Source organism: Empidonax traillii, unplaced genomic scaffold (assembly GCF_003031625.1).
Source record: "Empidonax traillii isolate 1590-97213 ecotype Southwest subspecies unplaced genomic scaffold, ASM303162v1 scaffold37:size1818073, whole genome shotgun sequence".
NCBI lineage: Eukaryota > Metazoa > Chordata > Aves > Passeriformes > Tyrannidae > Empidonax > Empidonax traillii.
This window is the reverse complement of record NW_020955230.1, coordinates 1,464,852-1,484,165: the sequence shown is the minus strand read 5'-3', so window position 1 is coordinate 1,484,165 and position 19,314 is coordinate 1,464,852. Positions and strand designations below refer to the sequence as shown.

Genomic DNA, 19,314 nt, shown 5'->3' with positions numbered 1-19,314 from the left:
TGTAAATTTCTTATTTAAATGCAAAAAAGTTGGATTGATCACAAAACAATTCACTGGTGACTTGAGAATTGAAACTTTTCACTATTACACTAGACAGAAGCCTATTTTATGATTTAGTGGAGTAGGTAAAATGCCACACACTTGGCTGATGGTATCCAGCAATAACACACAAAAGCCCACAGGCAGATGACAGCATACAGGAAAACATGAGATTGGATATAAACCTTAAAAGTAATTTTCTTCTTCATCAATGTTTGAAAATTGGCAAGATATGGACACTATGTACAGATAATTCTCAAATAATAACACAAATATACTGAAGTACATATGTACTACTTGCCTGTGCCTGAGTAAGGATTGAATCTAATGGTAGTGATTTAGAAAGCAGCAAACTACAAGCAAGTGTATAATGCTTCAGTCTGGTACACTTTCTGGAAGAAATAAGAGTGACTTTCATTGCAAACATTGTAGCCAGTTCATATGTGGTTTATCATATTTCAGTGGTCTTCCAAAAGATTGTGATGCTCTTGATTAGGCCATTTTGCCACAGTGATTTTTTTTATCTATGGGTTGGGGTTTCCAGAGGTGGGGAGGGGGGTGGGGTGGTTTTTTTTGCTTTTTCTTTTGTTTGTGCTTTTTTTAACAGTTGCTTGTGAGAATACTACACACCATAAATAGATCCTAAAGATCACTTTAAGTTGGAGCAATGACAATAAAACCATTTTACAAACTTTAAAAAAATGAGCAAATACTTTAAGGCAAGCCCAACAATGTCCTAGGAATAAATCTGTAGTAAATTCAGAAAATTCTGAAGAACCTCAATGATAACAGAATTTTTACCACAGAGGACTTCTCACTCTTTCCTTCCCTTAGATTTGTTCACTGAGGCTGAAGAAGCAGAACTGTCCAAAGTAAGTGAGCAAAGAACAGTATTTATTGAGTCAATCTGTCTTCCCTGGCAGGATGCAGCATTTCCCAACCTACAGACAAATCTGTATTGTGATAGGAATACACAAACTGTATGGTTACTGCCCTGGCTAGTAACATCCACCTGACCATCTCAGATTATGAAACAATAAAGGATCAAAAAATGAAGTGGAAAATAAAACACATCATACAAGGCTTCACTTATCAGTTTTGTTAGTTAAAATGTGTATTGGTAATCCCTTATGCTTACTCCAGTTCTTAAACAGTATTGCTTTTCTGACAGGGCTGCAGTTCCCTGGTATGGTGTTCTTGGGCTACAAAACACAGAATCACTGAAAATCACTGTAGGTTGTGGGGGTTGAGTGTAAGGAGGACAGATGTAGAAAGGCACATGAGCTACTAAAGCCATTTACAATGCTGTTTGACAAATTCAGTATTTAGTTTGAGAATTACACTTAGCAAAAATTACAAAAAACCAAAAACTTTGCTAAGCTTCTTAGAAGTTCACACAACACCAGAAGGCTCATAGATGTGCTGACTGTGGACAAATGGGAGGCATAGGAATGAGTTTCAGATATTTGTACAGTGACAGGACAAGAGAAGAGCCAGGCATCACTTCAGATACATACTGGAAGATAACCCACTCAATGTGCAGCATCATTGAAACTTAGTATTCCTACCATGACAATAGAAAAAAAACCCTGTAGTTATCACACCTGAAATACTGCCTTTGTCATTTTATTGTAGTAGAAATGGCTCAGAGAAAAGTGACAGATATTTTATGTGATAGAAGATTAAGGCAGATTTTGCTAATCTAGTTAAAAAATAAAAAATAAAAAGGCTATTTCCTATCTGTCTTAAATACTACTCCACAAGTTTCATTTAACCAGCACTTAAGTGCCTTGCTAAGCAGTTCTTAATACAGTGGGTCAGTACATATTTTTCAGTTTGTTTCCAGTGTGCTTTACTATAAGTTGGTAAATGTATTTCTAGGGCATGGAATGTTCAATTAAATAGTCCCTCTACATGAAGGGACATTCAAAATTTAGAACAGTTAAAACTGCCAAGGGAAAGTAAATCTGTATCCTCTCTGGAACTCACTGCTCTAGAGTGTTACTGAGTCTGTTATTTTTGATTCAAAATTTGTAATAACAACATAAGCATCCGTTATTGTGCTAGGCTAAAGTAAACCTTGTAAGAGCTATCAGTCCTTACGTCTTAGGACATAAGTTGATCCCCATATAAAATCATGAAGATAATTCTCCCCATATCACACTGTATTGCACAATTGACCAAAAATATGACTGTTTTACTTGAAGCATCTGGTTCTGATCATGTCAGTTAACAGTCACTTTTTGGAACAAAGCTGTTCACTAAAAGAGCAGACCCTGAAGCCTGGGTTTTTTTGGTGGTTTTGTGTTTTGTTTTTTTTTTTTTTTTTTTAATTTTTTGGAAATATCACTGCTGATCATTCAGTTTTACTAGGACTTTTCTTTTTGGTTGTCTACCAGGCAACTTCTCCTCAATCAGTCACATCACTAGAATGTGATATCCAATCAGTGATAAAAGCATTGCTTGGTCTGCAAACAGGCTGCATTCCAGGTGTCCTGAAGAAATTACTACCACATCGACATCAGTTCCTTCCCTTGCACACATAAACAAATTCTCAGCTTCAAAGACTAAAATCCATTCACCATCTTCAATTCACCAGTCAAGTCTCCACCTTGAAGCGTGACACCTGTACAGTTTTTATGATCTTAGTGGTGGGCTTTCCATCAACATTATTAGGGGATGGCTGAGATGTTTCTTCTATTAGACTGTCTTTAGATCCATTCAGTCTCTGAAAAGAACAAATTAAACAATGTTGATAAAGTTTTGGGGAATTTCAATACTGTATTTTGCCAACTGTTGATATGAAAGGCTTATGCTATGGATACAGCATTTATATATACATAATATACACATTTTACATTATACATATTTACATTTATACAATTTATATTATAGGTACAGCAATTTGCATACACACACACACACACACCCACCCACCCCCCAGGAATATTAAAGTCTCTTACATTTATTTGATCAAACAGAACATTTTCCCCCTCTTGCCTCCTGCCAGCTGCTGCCCCTCTGAAAAGTCCTAGTAAAACTGAATGGCCGGCAGTGACATTTCCAAAAAGTTTAAAAAAAAAAAAAATTGTTCATTCAGGAAATGCCATAACTAATTATTTGATATTTAGCAAAACACTGCAAGCAAACACTCACAAGGAATTAAAGGCCACTGTTGTTAGGGGGCCTGAGGCAGAGGGAAAAGAGATGTGTTTATAGACACTGAACATTTTAACCTTAATTTCCACAAGGTATGTATTTAAGCCACGTGTTATTGGATAGGAATAGAAATAAGACAATGACAGTTTTGAACAGAACAAGTTACCTATTTCCACAAAGCATGTATATGTGCTTAGCCTTAAGTAACCCAACTTCCCCATCACTGCTGAAGCAAGTCCTTACAGAAACATCAAGAACAGCTAATCTTTTACCGTTTCTATCATATGCAGGAATAGAAGTATCCTTGAACTTAATTCCTATCAAAGAATAGGTAGTGTGTTAACTAACCTTAATGTGAAAAATACCTGTTTATTGTTTTAAAATTGTACAGGCTTAAATTATTCTAATTGCTTACAAGATAAAATAGGACATGTTTTGGTAGTCGTATTTTGTGCAGTTTCCACACTACGTGCAGTATCAGCATGCAGTTTTGGTATATCCACATGCTAGATGAACTGGCATGGGCAGTTAAGATATCTGCAATTCTCCCTTCCATGTTTTGGTTTTCCTTTTGCATGCTCAGCTGCAAGTGCTTTTGAATAGAATTTGCTTCTCACATTTTAAGCTCAACAAAACTATCAAAGAAGAGAGATAGAATAGTATAATATATGATGAAATGCAATGTGATTGCATCTAAAAAAAGACACATTCTGTCCTTTTTAGATGTCAGTAACCTAAAAAAATACTCAGTATTTGAGGAGGGGAAAAAAAAGAAAAGAAAAAAGAGAACAAAAAAATGCTTCTAGCCAAAGCAACAACACTCTTAAGAAGACCTCTAAAAGAGGTAAGAAAATGATAGCAGGTTATGATTATATCTGCATCACAAGCCCACTTGCATATTTTAAGAAGTTTTGAAATTAAGTTCTCCTTCTGTGAAGAGCAGGGTATTATGTTAAGAATGCATGAAACTCAAGCTGGAAAAGAGTTCTCCAGCAGCAAAAGCAGATGTTCAGAGGGACATATGCTACAGAACTGCATGTATTTTGAAATATCAACTAACTGTAAATAAAATCAAAATGCAAAATTTCTAGTCATACTGCTGCTGAAAAAAATCACAGCCAGCTTTACTTTTCAGTGAAAACTAAAGACCTAATTTAAATAAAGCACTAAAGCCCCACTTCTCCCTAAAGAAAAAAAAAAAAAAAAAAAAAAAAAAAAAAAAAAAAAAAAAAAAAAAAAAAAAAAAAAAAAAAAAAAAAAAAAAAAAAAAAAAAAAAAAAAAAAACCACAAACAAACAACAAAAAACCCACCACCACCAAAAACAAACACAAAACCACAAACAAAAATCCACCAAAAAAAAAAATGGAAAATTGAAAAGGATTTACAATTACTAACCTGTTGAGTCAGCTGGATGCTGGGACCTTTCACATCTGAAGATCGTGTAACAGGCAGCGGAGGGACCAGATCAGTTTTGACACTGGAATATGATACCACAAAATGGATACTGCTTTAATGATGTAAAATGTAAGTGTGCAGAAGAAGAATGAAACCGACCCAGACTGCTGCATAGATCTGAAAGGCTTATCGCCTGACTTTAGATATCTGAAAGCTATCATGCTGATCCCCAGTGGGCATCTACAGGGCACAGGCAACCCCATGCCTATCTTCTCCTGGTCTACAGAAGCAGCCCAACTTCTTACAAGAGCAGAGAATCTTAGAATGGTGTGGTTTGGAAGAGACATTAAAGATCGGTTAGTTCCACAGGCTGGGACACCTTCCACTAGACCAGGTTTCTCCAAACCCTGTTCAACCTGGCCTTGGACACTTCCAGGGATGGGACAGCCACAGCTTCTCTGGGCAATGTGCCAAGGCCTCACTACCCTCAGAGTAAAGATGAGTCTCATTTGAAATCATGGATAAGCCACACCTCCTTCAGGGTGCTATCCAGCTAAAACTAGCCTTCTAGGTGGGTCATATAACCAGAAAACTGCTTTTTATGTTTTTAAGGCCTTACTACAACTCAGAATAGGGCTGTCACTTTTCCATTCATCCATCCATTGATGAAGAGGGTTGTACTAGAGTTCCCATGAAATAAATTGCAGAGTTAATACAGATGACACCTTAACTCTATTAAGGATGAAAGAATCTGGAAGGCAACTCAACTTGTCATGCCTTAGGCAACTTCATGCCACTAAAGGCAAACACAGGTTTATTTCAACTTTTTCAGTTTTTCCTCCTTCCAAGTGGATAGAGCAAGCCACTGTGGCCCAGAATAGACCATAAATGGTTTTGTGGTGGTTTCATTCATGTGGCTCGGAAGACATACTATTTAGAGGGTTGCCTGAATCCTATGCCACCAACCAGCCACGTTTATGCCGCTTCTAATCACCATGATCTTTGAATAACTTTTGGGCTGCATTGCTAATAACCACATTCACATACTTCACTTCAGACAGGACAGATCTTTCACCATCAGAGCACTGGGATCGCCGATACTGACGGTAGCTTCGAGGGGAATGTGAATGCCTAATGCGGATTGGGTCGCCTTGAGTCCTGCAAGAGACACAGAATTCACAGCAGTAGGTTAGTAAACCAGATCTTTGGCAGAAAACATAAATTCAGCTGCAGATTGAGAGAGACCCTCCCATTTCTCATTAAAGTATAACAGATGGCTTATTGCACTGGCTGAGTTTAAAAGGCTGATGCATTCTTTAAAAAAGCCTCTACTTGGAATTCAGTGCTTTAGAAGTACAAAGATCACAAACTAGCATGCCCGTATTTCAGCATGAAGTATAAATTAATACATTCTTTATTACAGCATCGTTAACATCAGCGTTTTCTGTTTAGTGGTGGTGTGGAGGCACATTATAATGCAAACCGGGATGCCGTTTCTGCCACATGCAGCTGCCTGACACATGGCATCCCAAATGAGCAATTATCACAGTGAAATAGATGTTGGCTCTCAAGGAAAGAGCTGTGCCCTGGCAGCTGCCCATGACAAGCCAGGGAGGGGGTTGCAGAGGTCAAACAGTGCCTTGGATGATCAGAATAAATATTCAAAACAAAGAAGTTTAGGAAATAAATATATTTGCTTGTTTGCATGCACTTCTCTCTGATTTTTTTATAATATAAAAATGGATGGCTTAGGAACATAGAGAGAACATAGAGAGATCTGACAGGTTCACAAGTGTGTGGGAGAGAGAGATGAAGATGATTTTTCTCATGTTTTAAAAAGAGAAAATACTAGGTTTCAAGATTATTAAGTAACCTCACCCAATCCATCCTAGATGAGTATTTGGACTAGACAAGAGCTCGGAGATTATGTGTAAACCCATTTCTCTTTGAATATGACAGAGTTTACAGTAAAATAAGAAAAGTGGGCTTCTGTGTACACAAAGAAAAATCCTGACATAAACTCACTCTACTTTAGTGTATGGAATTTCTTTCAACTGCTCCTCAGATAGGCCAGATGGATCCACAAGCTCCTTCCTATAAAGGATTAGGAAAGGTAAAAAAATGTAACAGTAACTATGAAGTGCAAAAATGTTCTTATTTTTATTACAGTGGGCTTAAAAGATTTACTGAAACAAGCTGTTGTCAGCTCTGAAGCTATCTTGACATCAAAATAGGAAACCTATTTAGAAATAAGTGTAACTTCACCTTGATTGCTTCAACTGCATATTGCATCCTGTTCCACCTTCCTCTCACCTCTCTGCAGATCTGATCTTGTTTCACATTATGATTAACATTGTGTATACTAAACGATGAATATGCTCTGGAATAACTAAATATCTTCCTAATGGATAGTTCTGTAGCATATGAGGTCTCATCCTAAAAGTGTCATTATTACAAACAAGGACATATTGGAAGCCACAGAGGAATAAATCTCTAAAATGATGCATTGTTGTTTAATAATTTATTTACATACAGTGGTCTTCTGTATTCAGTGACCTGCAGTATCTTCTACACACAGCAGGTCATTAACACACACATAATTTACTGTGGCACATAACTAAATCAGAACGTAATGCCTTATAGCTGCAGTGTCGGGCATGTGAACATCTACATTAAAGGAAAACCAAATGTCTTCCGGACCCTACAAGGACTGTACTTACTGAATATGTTTCCACAGTTCTTCTTTAGCTTGTACATCTGGGCTTCTCCTATAAATATGAACAAAGATAGCAAAGGTTGAACTGTGAAAACAATAATCTGACATGTTGCTGTTCAAATAACTTTTAACAGCACAGACCGTGCACAGAAATCATGATAAATGTAATCTCACAATCCACCAGTGACTTCAATTTTAAGGTTTTTTATCTCAGAAAATGCATTAAACTTCATTGCTTTATTTTAACTGTGAAGTAATTTCTTGAATGACAGACTCTCAATCACAATTCCAGTTCCACTAGCCTACAGCAAGAGTATACATAAAATGTAAACAACAGCAGAATTTCCCAAGCTAAATCAGTGCCTCACTACTGCCACCCTTTATTCCTCCAAGGACAACATGTTTTGCAATAATACTTCAGTAAAAGGCCCTCAGAAATGTCCTGTGGCCCACAGAGACCTTTCTGGGCATAAGGAGGGACAGAACACATAAGGCTGACACGCAAGTAATCCCTGGTCATTCCCAGTCAGCACGAGTTGCTTCACTGCAATCACAATTGCTTTCTGGTCATCTCCAAGAAGGGTTTCTGCTCACTTTATTTACTGTTGGTATCCAGTATGAAAAAAAAAACAAAGACCAAAACAAAGCAATGAACAAATCAAACCAGCAACTATGCATATTTGTGCACACAAAATGTTTTACTAAGCATTGAATTCGCAGGCAAAGTACTTACTAAAAATGGTAATTCCCCTATTGCAGACATGGATACATAGTAAAGCAAGCCTAAATGGCACGTGTCACATTTTCCACTGCATTACAGAGTATACTGTTTCTAACTGGATCCCCTTTACTTTTACTTTCCTTATCCTTTATTATGGAAGGGTTAGCGCAAAACCACTGCTGATGTTGAAGCTGCACCTAGAATTCACCAAAACCCATTCGGAGTAAAACATTAAGTAAGCATTTTGCACAGTGCCAGGGGCTACATTTGCATGGAGAGATTAGATAATTCTTTTCATTGGCATTTTTATACATAAACTCAGTGTTGACAGCCACATGGTTCCACATCATCTGAGATGCAACTTTTAGACATATTCAGCATGTATAAATGCTCCCAGTTTCTCAAAGATTAAGTCTTACATCACCAGGCCATACAGTCTGCTTTTTTTCCTTAAACAAAAGGGTCAATCATATTCAAAGATGCTTTTGGAATTATATAATCCAAATTTAGATGAAGATCAAGCAGAATTCTGCATTTTAGCATCTACTCAACCAGTGACAGAGCTGTATCAGAAATAATTCTGAACTTCTCTGTACCCCTGTTTTCCTATTTCACCATTACTATATTCAGCTTTTTCCCAGACTTCAGCCTAGGAATAATGTTCAGAGACAACTACACTGCAGTAAACATTTTACAGTCGATGTAAAGGCAGAGTATTTAAAGCTGGTAATATTTGAGTGTAATTTTTTAGATTTTACAGGTGCAGAAGTACTGGGACATATTAGTTCACTGGTTTATAAATACCAGAGAGACACCAAAGGATGAAAAACAACCTAGCATTTGTGTTTCCCTAGTAGGACTAAATTAATTAATCCATAACCTTCTCAAGCTATAAGGCAGTGATGGCTTTCCAGGGCAGCATAACACATTCACCCTAGTCCTTGACCGACTGCTGTCCTTTCCAGCTCCTCAGATCTTCATGGTGGCAACAGCCACAGCCACAAGAGGCTGTTTAGTTTTCTCTGATTTTCACTTCTACCTCTCCTTGTCCAGTTTTGCATTTGCTTCTGCTTCCTACATCTGTTCACGCTGCTTTTAACTCCTTGATGCAGTGTTTTGCTCTGCAGTGGCATTTAACAGCCTTTTTCACCCCTTAGTTTCAAACTGATTTCTCCTTCCATGCAACCTTTTGCTCCCTAAATAGCAGCTGCAAACTCTGCATTCACCCTGGGGCTGGGAAGATAGGCATCCTCTTCTGAGGCTGAATAATCTGGCAGTGGGGGATGAGAAAGCTCCTTGAAAAATGCCAGCTTCTCCAGGGAGGCTTTGTAATGCTTACAAGCCCTAGTTTGCCTGAGGAAGCAAAGCCTTAAGGTCCCTCCCGAACCCAGGATCCACACAAAGCAGGGTATTGTCCACACCACTGACCCATTTGATCAGCTCATGGCTTTTACTTATTCATGGAAATACAGCAGTTCAAGATGTCACAAGTATCACAAAGTATCATGTGAAGCTTCACCTACAGTAAAAAATATTAAATTTTGGGGCATCATGGAGAGTGATGAAATAAAAAGTCATCTTCATTTTTCCATTTTCTAGGAACTGTACCTGCTGTTTTCTGTGACCTGTTCCAAGCACTTTACTGTGTGATCTCTGCTGGCTTCCTTTTGTCCATTCCTACAACTACACTAATAAGAAAGACTTTGCTCTATAATACAAGTTTAGCAAATGGCATCCCATTTAAAAAAAAAAAAAAAAAAAAAAGCGCTAAATACAGTGATTCATCAGAGAAAACTGCTTTTAGATTTTGCATCCTGTAATTGGTTATTTTCCCATCTGTTTAAGAAGTGACACGATACTGGCATAATCTCACAGTATTTATTCAGGTTAACTCCATACCAAAGAATATGAAGAAATATGATACAAATAAACTAACTTAATTAAAGCATTTTCTTTCCAAGGGCTCATTTGAAAGCAAAATGATGGAAAGTTTACAAAAAAAGAAGGTGAAATGTAAGATGAAATGTAGGTATTGCATATACTGCACAGGAAATTCATGTTTTGTGGTTCTTAAGAGCCCAAAACAAAGCAATTCTTTTCTTAGATCTTTAAAACCAGATCACAATCCCCCTTTCACGTTGTTTTCATCTTTTTACTGTGAATTGTTTTAGAATCACAGTTGTGATATATGGGACTTAGATTGTCCTATCTCAGTATCTGAATCAATACCTTCTGGACAATTTGTATGCTAATCAGTTTCTTTAATGCACAAGAAACCTAACATGAATTCTCAGTAAGTGATGAAACTCATGGGGGGGGAGGGGTTATTTATGTTTTTATTTTGTTTGCGCAAGCTTGAACAGCTCTTCATATTAATAAGGTCTACATTATTTTTTGTTCTGCATCTGCACCCCTATTAATATTTCAGTTTCAGTCACAAATGGTAAATTTAAATGGCCATGGAATTTTATGGCCATTCTTCTTAATTAGAAAAAGCCCTTTGGCTACACAGATGTTTTACATGAACTCTTGAAAATAAACCCTGTAGAACTGGAAGTGGAAGCTCTCTTCATTTGCTGATTCCTTTAGGAGAAAGAAAGGTCAAATTCTTGTCAAATATTTTTATTCTGGAGACCAAAGAGACAGCACCTCACTACCACCACCAATGACTAATATTACTCATTATCAAACAAATGAAATGCACTGTGTCAGGTACAGTAACAAATATTTCAGCCACTGCTTCACACTTCCAGAGTGTAGCACGCTAGTTAATGAACTTAATGTGAAAGACTTATCTGTTCTACTAAAACAAAGGTCTTGTGTTGATTTTGAAATGTGTACATTGAAATGACCATATGATAGCATTTAAAACCCAAACAGCTACACCCTAGAGAATATTTTCTTTTTCTCTAATCTGTATCCAGTCATGTAAACAAACCGTTGAGACAAACTAAATCAAATAAGTTCTCTTATAACCTACTACAGGTTAACAGCCTTTTACTAACCTTTTTTCAAAGCACTTTGAAAGAAGTTCCCATTTTAGTTTTTTTTTAGTTCCTACTTGCATATGTCAAGGATCTCTGCCGTACTCTGGAGATTTGGGTTTATTTCATTGAGGGTTTGTTTGGTTTTTTGTTGGTTTTTTGTTTGTTTGTTTGTTTTTTTAAACTGGAGGTTGAGTTAAAAAAAGAGGAACACAGGAATCACTAAAAAAATAATGAAAAGAAATGAGAAACCATCCAAAATCTCCAGGATTTCCTCATTCCTTTGTTTCCTCTAGGACTTTTGATTGTTACGTAAGATACTTCACATTTATGGTTTTTGTTAATAATAGTTTAAATATAACTCAGAATGTTACTGCGCTGGGAAATAAAAGCCATTTCATAAGTAAAGTTAACCACAAGAGGGAACCCGTGCTGTCCAAACAATGACATTTAGTTGGCCTGTGGGGAAAAAAGAAAAGTTGGCTATAAATTTAATCAAACCATTATTAACTGAGTACATTTCCTAGTTTACAGCACTTTCTGTAAACAATAAAAGAAAAGGAAATCAAATGTAATCAGCTGTATTTTGTGGATTCCATGCAAGTGAGCTTTAATATTCCTGATTTTTAGTAATATATCACTCTATACAATTACACCTAATAACATATGACTTGTGCAGCTGAAAGTGTACAAGTCTGTACAAACCCTGTTAAAGTAGAAATTCCAATATTTGGAATTTTAATGGCAAATTCTTTTTCTCATCAAGAATAAAAAATCTACATAACTGGAGACAGAAATTAGTTTTAGCAACACAGGCAACTGAAAACATAAGTCAGGTGGATTTTAATACTGAAAACTTCAGTGCAGATAACAGTTTCAGTTGGTATGAATTCAATTATACAGTATTTCTTGTTAAGCCTTAAAATGAAAGGTAAATTTAAGAAAAGATGTCACTGGGAAGTACCCAAGTGAGTGTGTTGCAGAGGTCACACGTTACACCATCAGCGTCAGGGTTGGCAATATATCCATGTTAGGAGCCAGTGAGAGTGGGGATACAAAGACTGCTCTCTCTTGCCTCCATCTCCCAGCGCCTTATAGCTAGTTGCTCTCCCCGAACTCTTCAACATCCCCGTCCCTGACTTGCCCTGCCCTGCCTGCTCTGCTGCCAGACACGCTGGTGTTGGTGCTGCTTCAGATGATTGCCAGGATGGCAGATTAGGCTGGACAAAAAACCACAGTATGTCTATACCCCAAATTCATGCCATTAGAAGAAAAATGCGAATTAAAGAAACCAACATTTTCATTAGTTTTAGAAAATTAATTTGAAAAGGTGGTAACTTCATCATATTAAAACTGGCTGTCAGCAGGAACGCCACTGCCTGGCAGTAGAGCTCCATTGTGGAAATCCTCACATCAGGGTGCAATGTATCACTGACTGCTGTTTGTCAATGGTAATTTGACATGGAAACATCAGCAGATGCTCTCACCTGGACCACCACAGATTTATATGATTAATCAAGTGTGCATTTATTTCATGCAAATGTCTGAAGCTATCACATAAAATCTGAATGCATTCACAGACTTGCTACCTAGAAGTAGGGAATGAATCACTGTCCTCATTACAGAACCAATTCTCAATGAGCCACAAAACCACCCAGGACTTCTTTCAAGGTGATGGAGAGAGTTCCTGTTACAAAGCCCTTCTTGCATGATTTGTGCCCTGAAATTCAAATCACTAAACAAAGGCAGTTTGACCACAAAGACAAATCTCCTAATGTGAGAGCACAGCCATGTAAAAATCTCTGTTCCTCAGCAGCTGAGGGCTACCACCACACTGGAGACACACCTCCTGCTTTTTAACATGCTACAGCATGTTAAATTTCACACCAAACAGTGCAAAAGTTACATACGATCGAGATCTGTGCCTAGATCGCCGGTAGTTTGGATCTGCCTGGGTTTTCCCCTTCTGTCGCCGCAGCACAGCTTCCCATTGAGGAGCTGAGTCAACCATATCATTTTCTTGCCGTAATCTGCAAAACAAGTACCAGTTTAGTTTGAGGTCTCTGATGCAGGATGCTTTGAGAAGCAATTGGGATTTTTTTTTTCCCCAAAAAAAATCCAGCTCCTGCAATGCAGTACTTTAACTTTTCATCTTGCTAAATTTTAATCAATGTTCCTAAATTACATTAAAATGTAAGAACTGTATGAAAGAAAACATACTGATTTGTTGTTTAGAAACAGCATAAGCCAAAAAAGAAATCATCCATGACTGTAAGAACAGGCTCACAACCCGAATCATTCTTCCCAGCCCAAGCCAAACATCTAGATTTTTTTCCCTTTCTACAGCCCACCTCATCTTCAGCAAGTCGAAGACTCACATCATGATACAAGGCTCTACTACTACAACTTTTTCAAATATTTTGCTGCAGCATGCACCTTCCTAGGATCCAGAGAAAATCCCCTGATGCTCTTGGTAAGTTCCCACTCAGAAGAAGCAGTCCCTTCATCCTGACCTGCAACAAATGATGAATCTCCCATGACACTCGTTTTGTACCACCCCCTGAGGCTTTGGTCCCCATCTCTTGTGTGCATCTAAAAAATATGCTATGCCTTTTATTTTTAATTTGCTTTCCTTTTTCTTTTTTTTTTTTAAATATATGAATTCATTATTAGAATGTATTGCAGAGTGAACCAAATGTCAAAATCCTATCAACTCAGCATATTGGTTAGCTCGATGTAGTCCTACAATGCCACAGTCAGGACAGCCAGCTTGCCAGTGTTTGACCATTCAGAGCTCCACACATGCTTCTCACAGTTTTAGAGTTGCACATGTGAGTGGTGGAATGAAATTCTAGGGTGGAACAAAGGGATATGCGTGGTCACAACAGTGAATTTAAAGTTCAGTAGGGATTTCAAAACAACCCTGGAAAATATCACCTGAAAGTGGATTGTCTGATAGGATGGTACAATTGGTATAGTGAAGAAAACAGAGGAGCTTAACAAAAAATGGAAAGACTGACAGGTAAAACAAACAAAGAAGCCAGTAGAGATAAGGGGATTACACTGGAGACATAGGAAATGTAAAGCATGTTGTTGTTGCTCTTCACTGCAGATGTACTTTTCTCTTTGAGTTTTGAATTGTGTCAGGCTAAACTGGCTACACAGGCTGCTGCTTTTCCTTTAATCAGATCTTCTCTCACATGCATAATAAATTTTGAGCTGGATCTCCAACTGTTATAAACAGCCACAAGTCTACCAAATGTTAAAAAGCAACTGGAGGAGACTGCAACTTCAGATTTTGATTTCTAAGAAAATTTTTTTAAAATCTGTAATCTAGTGACAGGTATAAACATAAACTTCTATCTAACAATTTAGTAGAGGAACTCACACAGCAACAAGTAATGAATTGTGATTTTCATCCCAAATAATCCAATTTGTGGAGACAGCAATCATCCCACATGGCATAAACACAACCAACTGCCTCCCACATACAACAGTCACACAAAAAGAAGACTTGCAGTGGCCAGACTGGCACTCCTGCTGTGGGTGGTGGTTCTGCCACCTCTCCCAGAGATCAGCTCCTAACAGGTCAAGTAGACAGCTGTGCTCTGAAGGAGAATTTCGAATGTTTGCCATAAAATAACCCAGAACTACTCGTTCTTCTCAAGAAATCCACATAAGGCAGCAGAGCATGAGGTCCATATCCCAGCACAGAGCACAGGAGATCCTGCACCTCTGTGCTTGAAATCACACTTCCACACTTCTCAGAAATGACCTCTTGCTGAGGAAGTTCCACATCATTTCTGTTCATTTCATTCTACTAATCTCGTAGATCAGCATCTACTGATCCATGGCAAGCACAGTCCTTAGCAATGCCTTCATTTATCCCCAAGTGCTTCATATTTCTATTTTGCCTCCTTTCTTCTACTTGTTCAACCACACAACAATGTTCATCACTGGTTTTTATCTCTTCAATTTGAGCAAAATATTGAAAATCTAAATACATAAAGTAACATGGCAGCTATTAAAACACGCAGTGTCAGCACACTTGAAGTACCACAGCAGAACTCTACTATATGGGAGGTATGAAGAAATAAAACATCCATCTTGCTGATGCAAATAACAGTACTATGCTCACATTTAACAAGGTAAAGGATGACCAAGGTAACAATCTCTACATTATTCAGATAAAATGATCAAATTCTAATAATTTGAGGGCAATTTTTTTCAGCTTTTTGGCAATAGAAATGACAAAAAAATACTGAAAGAAATTTAACTCAAACACTAAATTTATATTTAAAGATTCTTCGGAATAAAAAGTGTTGCCCTTGTTCTCAAAGCCCATTACAACTTTCATTCTTTTCACAATTTGATCCCACAAGGGAACACATTGATTTATGCCTATATAGAAATGTGTGACATATTTCACATGTTCCTGGCATGTGAAATAAATCCAGTAGAGATTAATAGCTGTCAGAGTAACAAATTAGACATTGTTTGCAGGAAGACTTGATAAAATGGAAAGTCTTATGACTACCATCAGTCATCTGTTGTCTTATAGATGGGGTTTTTTCTCTTCAGATGATATAGTAGCAAGGTACATTTATGCAATAAAAAATTCTCTTAAGCAATTATAAAGACTTGATTCTTGACACACCATTCCAAATACTTAAGCATGAACTTGTTCTTTAGAGACAACGTACAACAACGAGGGGCTTACTGTGATTGTGAAGGTCAAAGGCAGCCTTGGCTGCAGAGACCAAGAGATAGTGGAATTCAGGACCCTGAGAGGAGGGCAAAAAGCAAGATCACATCACTGGACTTCGGAAGAGGGGGCTCTGGCCTCTACAAAGATCTCCTTGGACAAGTCCCACAGGATAAGGCCCTAGAGGTAAAAAGGGTCCAAGAAAGCTGGTTAACCTTGAAGGATTATCTCCTCCAACCTCAAGAGCAGCCCCACCCCAGTGAGTCAGAAGTCAGGCAAAAATGCCAGCAGGCCTGCATGGGTGAACAAGGAGTTCCTGGCAAAACTCAAATATAAAAAGGAAACCCACAGATGGCAAAAGCAGGGGAAGGGAATGTGGGAGGAACTCAAGAACAGGACAGGAACCAAGGAGCAGAAACATCGTCTGAGCATGTGGAGATGAAGTTAAGAAAGCTGAAGCTCAGACGAAGTTGAATCCCACCAGAAATGTCAAAGGCAGCAAGAACAGCCTGGATGGAAAGCCACTTTGCAGAGAAGAATGTGGGGATTCCCAGTGGAACATGAGCCAGCAACATGCTCTTGCAACAAAGAAGCTGAATTGGACCCTGGGCTGCATTGAGCAAATTACTGCCAGCAGATCAAAGGAAGTGATCCTTCCCCTCTAGTCAGCACCAGTGAGGCCACACCTTGGAGTGCTGTTCCAGCTCTGGGCTCTCCAGGACAAGATAGACATGGACACAACGGAGAGAGTCCTGCAAAGAGTCACCAAGAAGACAGAGGAATCTCTCATGAGGAAAGGCTGAGACAAATGGGGCTGTTCGGCCTGGAAAAGAGGCAGTTCAGGGGGATCTCATCTGTTAACATAAACACCTGAAAGCAGGTGCAAAGAGGAGGGATCCAGGCTCATTTCGGTGGTGCCCAGTGACCAGAGGTGATGGGCACACACTGAAACATAGGATCTCCACCGGAACATTGGTAAACTCCTTTCCCCTGTGAGGGTGACCGAGCACTGGTACAGGTTGCTCAGGGAGGTGGTGGAGTTTCCCTCCTTGGAGATACTCAAAAGCCATGTGGCAATGGTCCTGGTCACCTGGATCGGGTGGCTGGACCAGATGACATCCAGAGGTCCCTGCCAGACTCAACCATTCAATCACTCTGTGATTCTAATCAGATGGATCTTCTAAGTGTAATCAAGCAGAAAACTATACTTCAGAGCACATTGTTTACTACTTTAATATATTTTTCTCCACACAATAAATTTTGACCACAGTATTAAAAAAGCAAATGCTTTTTAATCTTCTATGATTAAAATACACTTATCATACATTTTTCTTCACTGTCTTATGAATATCTGCCTTGGATAAAACATTTGTATGATGGAATTAAACCTCAAAGACTGACTGACATCAAGTAAAGAGTTTCTCCCCAACATTTTTCCAGTGTTGTACCTTCAGAAGTTCTCACTTAATTTCTGTTTTTCTTCTGACAAATAGTTCACAGTGATCTCTTATCATGGGAACAATACATTCTATTCTTCTTTGATCAGAAGCAGATTCCTTTGGTTAATGTGAGTATTTACTCATTGTATTCCAATAAAATAAAACAATTTTATTTCTGCTTGTGCCAGGGATCTGATTATTGAACTGGGAAATAAATTATATTAATTTATACAACAGGTAAAACTTGATTACCAGCAGTTGGAAGGTTCATTATAGTGTCCCATTTAACTCTGTTAGGACTGGCTCACCTCTGCCAACAGGAAAGCTACTCAGCACCTCTGCTGTTTCAGCTTGTAATATTCCTGCTCTGGCTGCTAACAAAATGCAGAAATTCATTATGACTGGTTGTTTTCCTGTACCTGATCACAAGGCAAAAGTCTTATATTTCCAGTTCACTCAGTACTTGTTTAATTTAACACTGATAATGACTTTTTATCTGGTCTTATTTTTATATGGTCTGATTTCAAGTGATCACCTAAGAGGAAGAGATGCTGCAACATTAACATTTTACTGCATCTTACATTTCTGAAAATGTGAAAAACATAGAAACAATCCACACAATTTTTTTTAATTTTAAGTGTTTTTCCATGAGGTGAGGAAGGGTTGGTGAAGACCCTTTTATTCTTCAAAAAATGATAAGCAGTACCTAATCCTTCTCACAATTCAGTCTTTATATTGCAAGAAGTTCTTAAAAACATGCTTGTGGTCAGCCTCTGATTTCTTTCACTTGTTTGTGGAGCTCCCTGCACAAGGAGTCTCACTGGATAAAAAAAACCTGGCATGAGTGTCCTAAGAGAAAAGAATACAAAATACCATTTAATACTGATCACTGAAACTAGACTCGGCATTTCATTCAAACTTCAGCTGGAAAACAAATCTTCCATGCACACTAGGTTATCGTTAGCCAAGTATCTTACAAGATTGTGCTCTAATTTAAGCAAACTGCAAAGAAATCTTATGTCTCACATATGCTTTATCCCAACCCCTTTGAACATCACAATGATTTTTTTCCTGCAGCACTATCCAGCATCCATTATTACTAAGAGCTTTAAAGATCTGAAAATCATTTATCACTCACAGTTCTGCATGTAATACAAGAAGAAATTACAACAGCTTGTGCAGGCAGCTTCTTAAAAAATTTGCCTTTAACAATTCCTCTTTTCTCCATTCTTAGACTCTGTTAATGAAATATGAAGAAATTCTATGTGCTTTTTAAAAACGTAGTTTCATAAATAACTCTTTAATGCTGTTATCTCCAGTACTACACGAAAGATACAGTTTTAAAGGGAATATAAAGCAAACCAGTTGTTTTGCCATCTTTTCCACATCAGCAACAAAAAAAAAATAGAATATATAAAACAGGATTTGTTAGCATTACTTGATATGAACTACTATCCTGTTAAAAGTTGACACTGTACACATTTTGGGTTTAGGCTTACACTTCACATTTTGGAAAATAAAATAGTTATACGATTAAATGCGTGCATTTAAAAACAATGCTGAGCTTCAGATCCATTAAAACTATTTTCACATCTTCTCAAAAGCTTTTTTCCTATAAATCTGCACTTGAATTTACTTGAATACATGTTGAAAATATAATTATCAAGATATTATCTTCTTTATTTAGATTTATATTGCAAGTTTTTTGTAAATGTGCCCCATATTTGATTTTGTGGTTCATTACTGAGTTCTTCCCAAGTTCTTTCCAGGAAGGCAGGCATTTGTTACATGCATGATACCTGCGTTTTGGCTATTATTTCTCTTCTTATTTAGAAAAGGACCTTAAGCTTCCTCAGGAAGACTCTATGCATATAAAACATGTTAGATTCCATCTTCCTAGGTTTATCTGAGAAAAGTCCACCTCCATTTGTTTGTATTTCATGTCCCCATGTCTAAAATATATAAAGGTCACCTGTTTCTCTTCTTCCGATGTTCCCTGTTGGAATTTTCTGATTCGCTGCCACTGCTGGTGTTACAGCGAGACCGAGATCTGGAGAAGAGAAAAGAAACATCCCAGGACGAAATTATCTGCAAACATCAAAATTATTGCAGTGCTAAACAGGGAATAGCAACACTGCAAAGACATTACTAGGAA

The 19,314-nt window shown here is 37.8% G+C and overlaps 1 protein-coding gene across 3 annotated transcripts in view; it reads right to left on the bottom strand.

Annotated features, from left to right (window-relative positions):
- Positions 1 to 596: 596 nt before the first annotated feature.
- The window catches only part of EPB41L4A (erythrocyte membrane protein band 4.1 like 4A), a 125,467-nt gene continuing 106,749 nt past the window's right edge, over positions 597 to 19,314 (bottom strand). For all 3 annotated transcript variants that reach the window (XM_027878031.1, XM_027878029.1, XM_027878030.1), the window contains 7 exons: positions 19,132 to 19,209; positions 12,926 to 13,045; positions 7,315 to 7,362; positions 6,620 to 6,688; positions 5,642 to 5,752; positions 4,595 to 4,676; positions 597 to 2,767 (listed from right to left, as the gene is read on the bottom strand). In XM_027878031.1, coding sequence (XP_027733832.1) covers positions 2,639 to 2,767; positions 4,595 to 4,676; positions 5,642 to 5,752; positions 6,620 to 6,688; positions 7,315 to 7,362; positions 12,926 to 13,045; positions 19,132 to 19,209 — 637 coding nt within the window. In that variant the 3' untranslated portion in view covers positions 597 to 2,638. The remainder of the gene's footprint in view (positions 2,768 to 4,594; positions 4,677 to 5,641; positions 5,753 to 6,619; positions 6,689 to 7,314; positions 7,363 to 12,925; positions 13,046 to 19,131; positions 19,210 to 19,314) is intronic.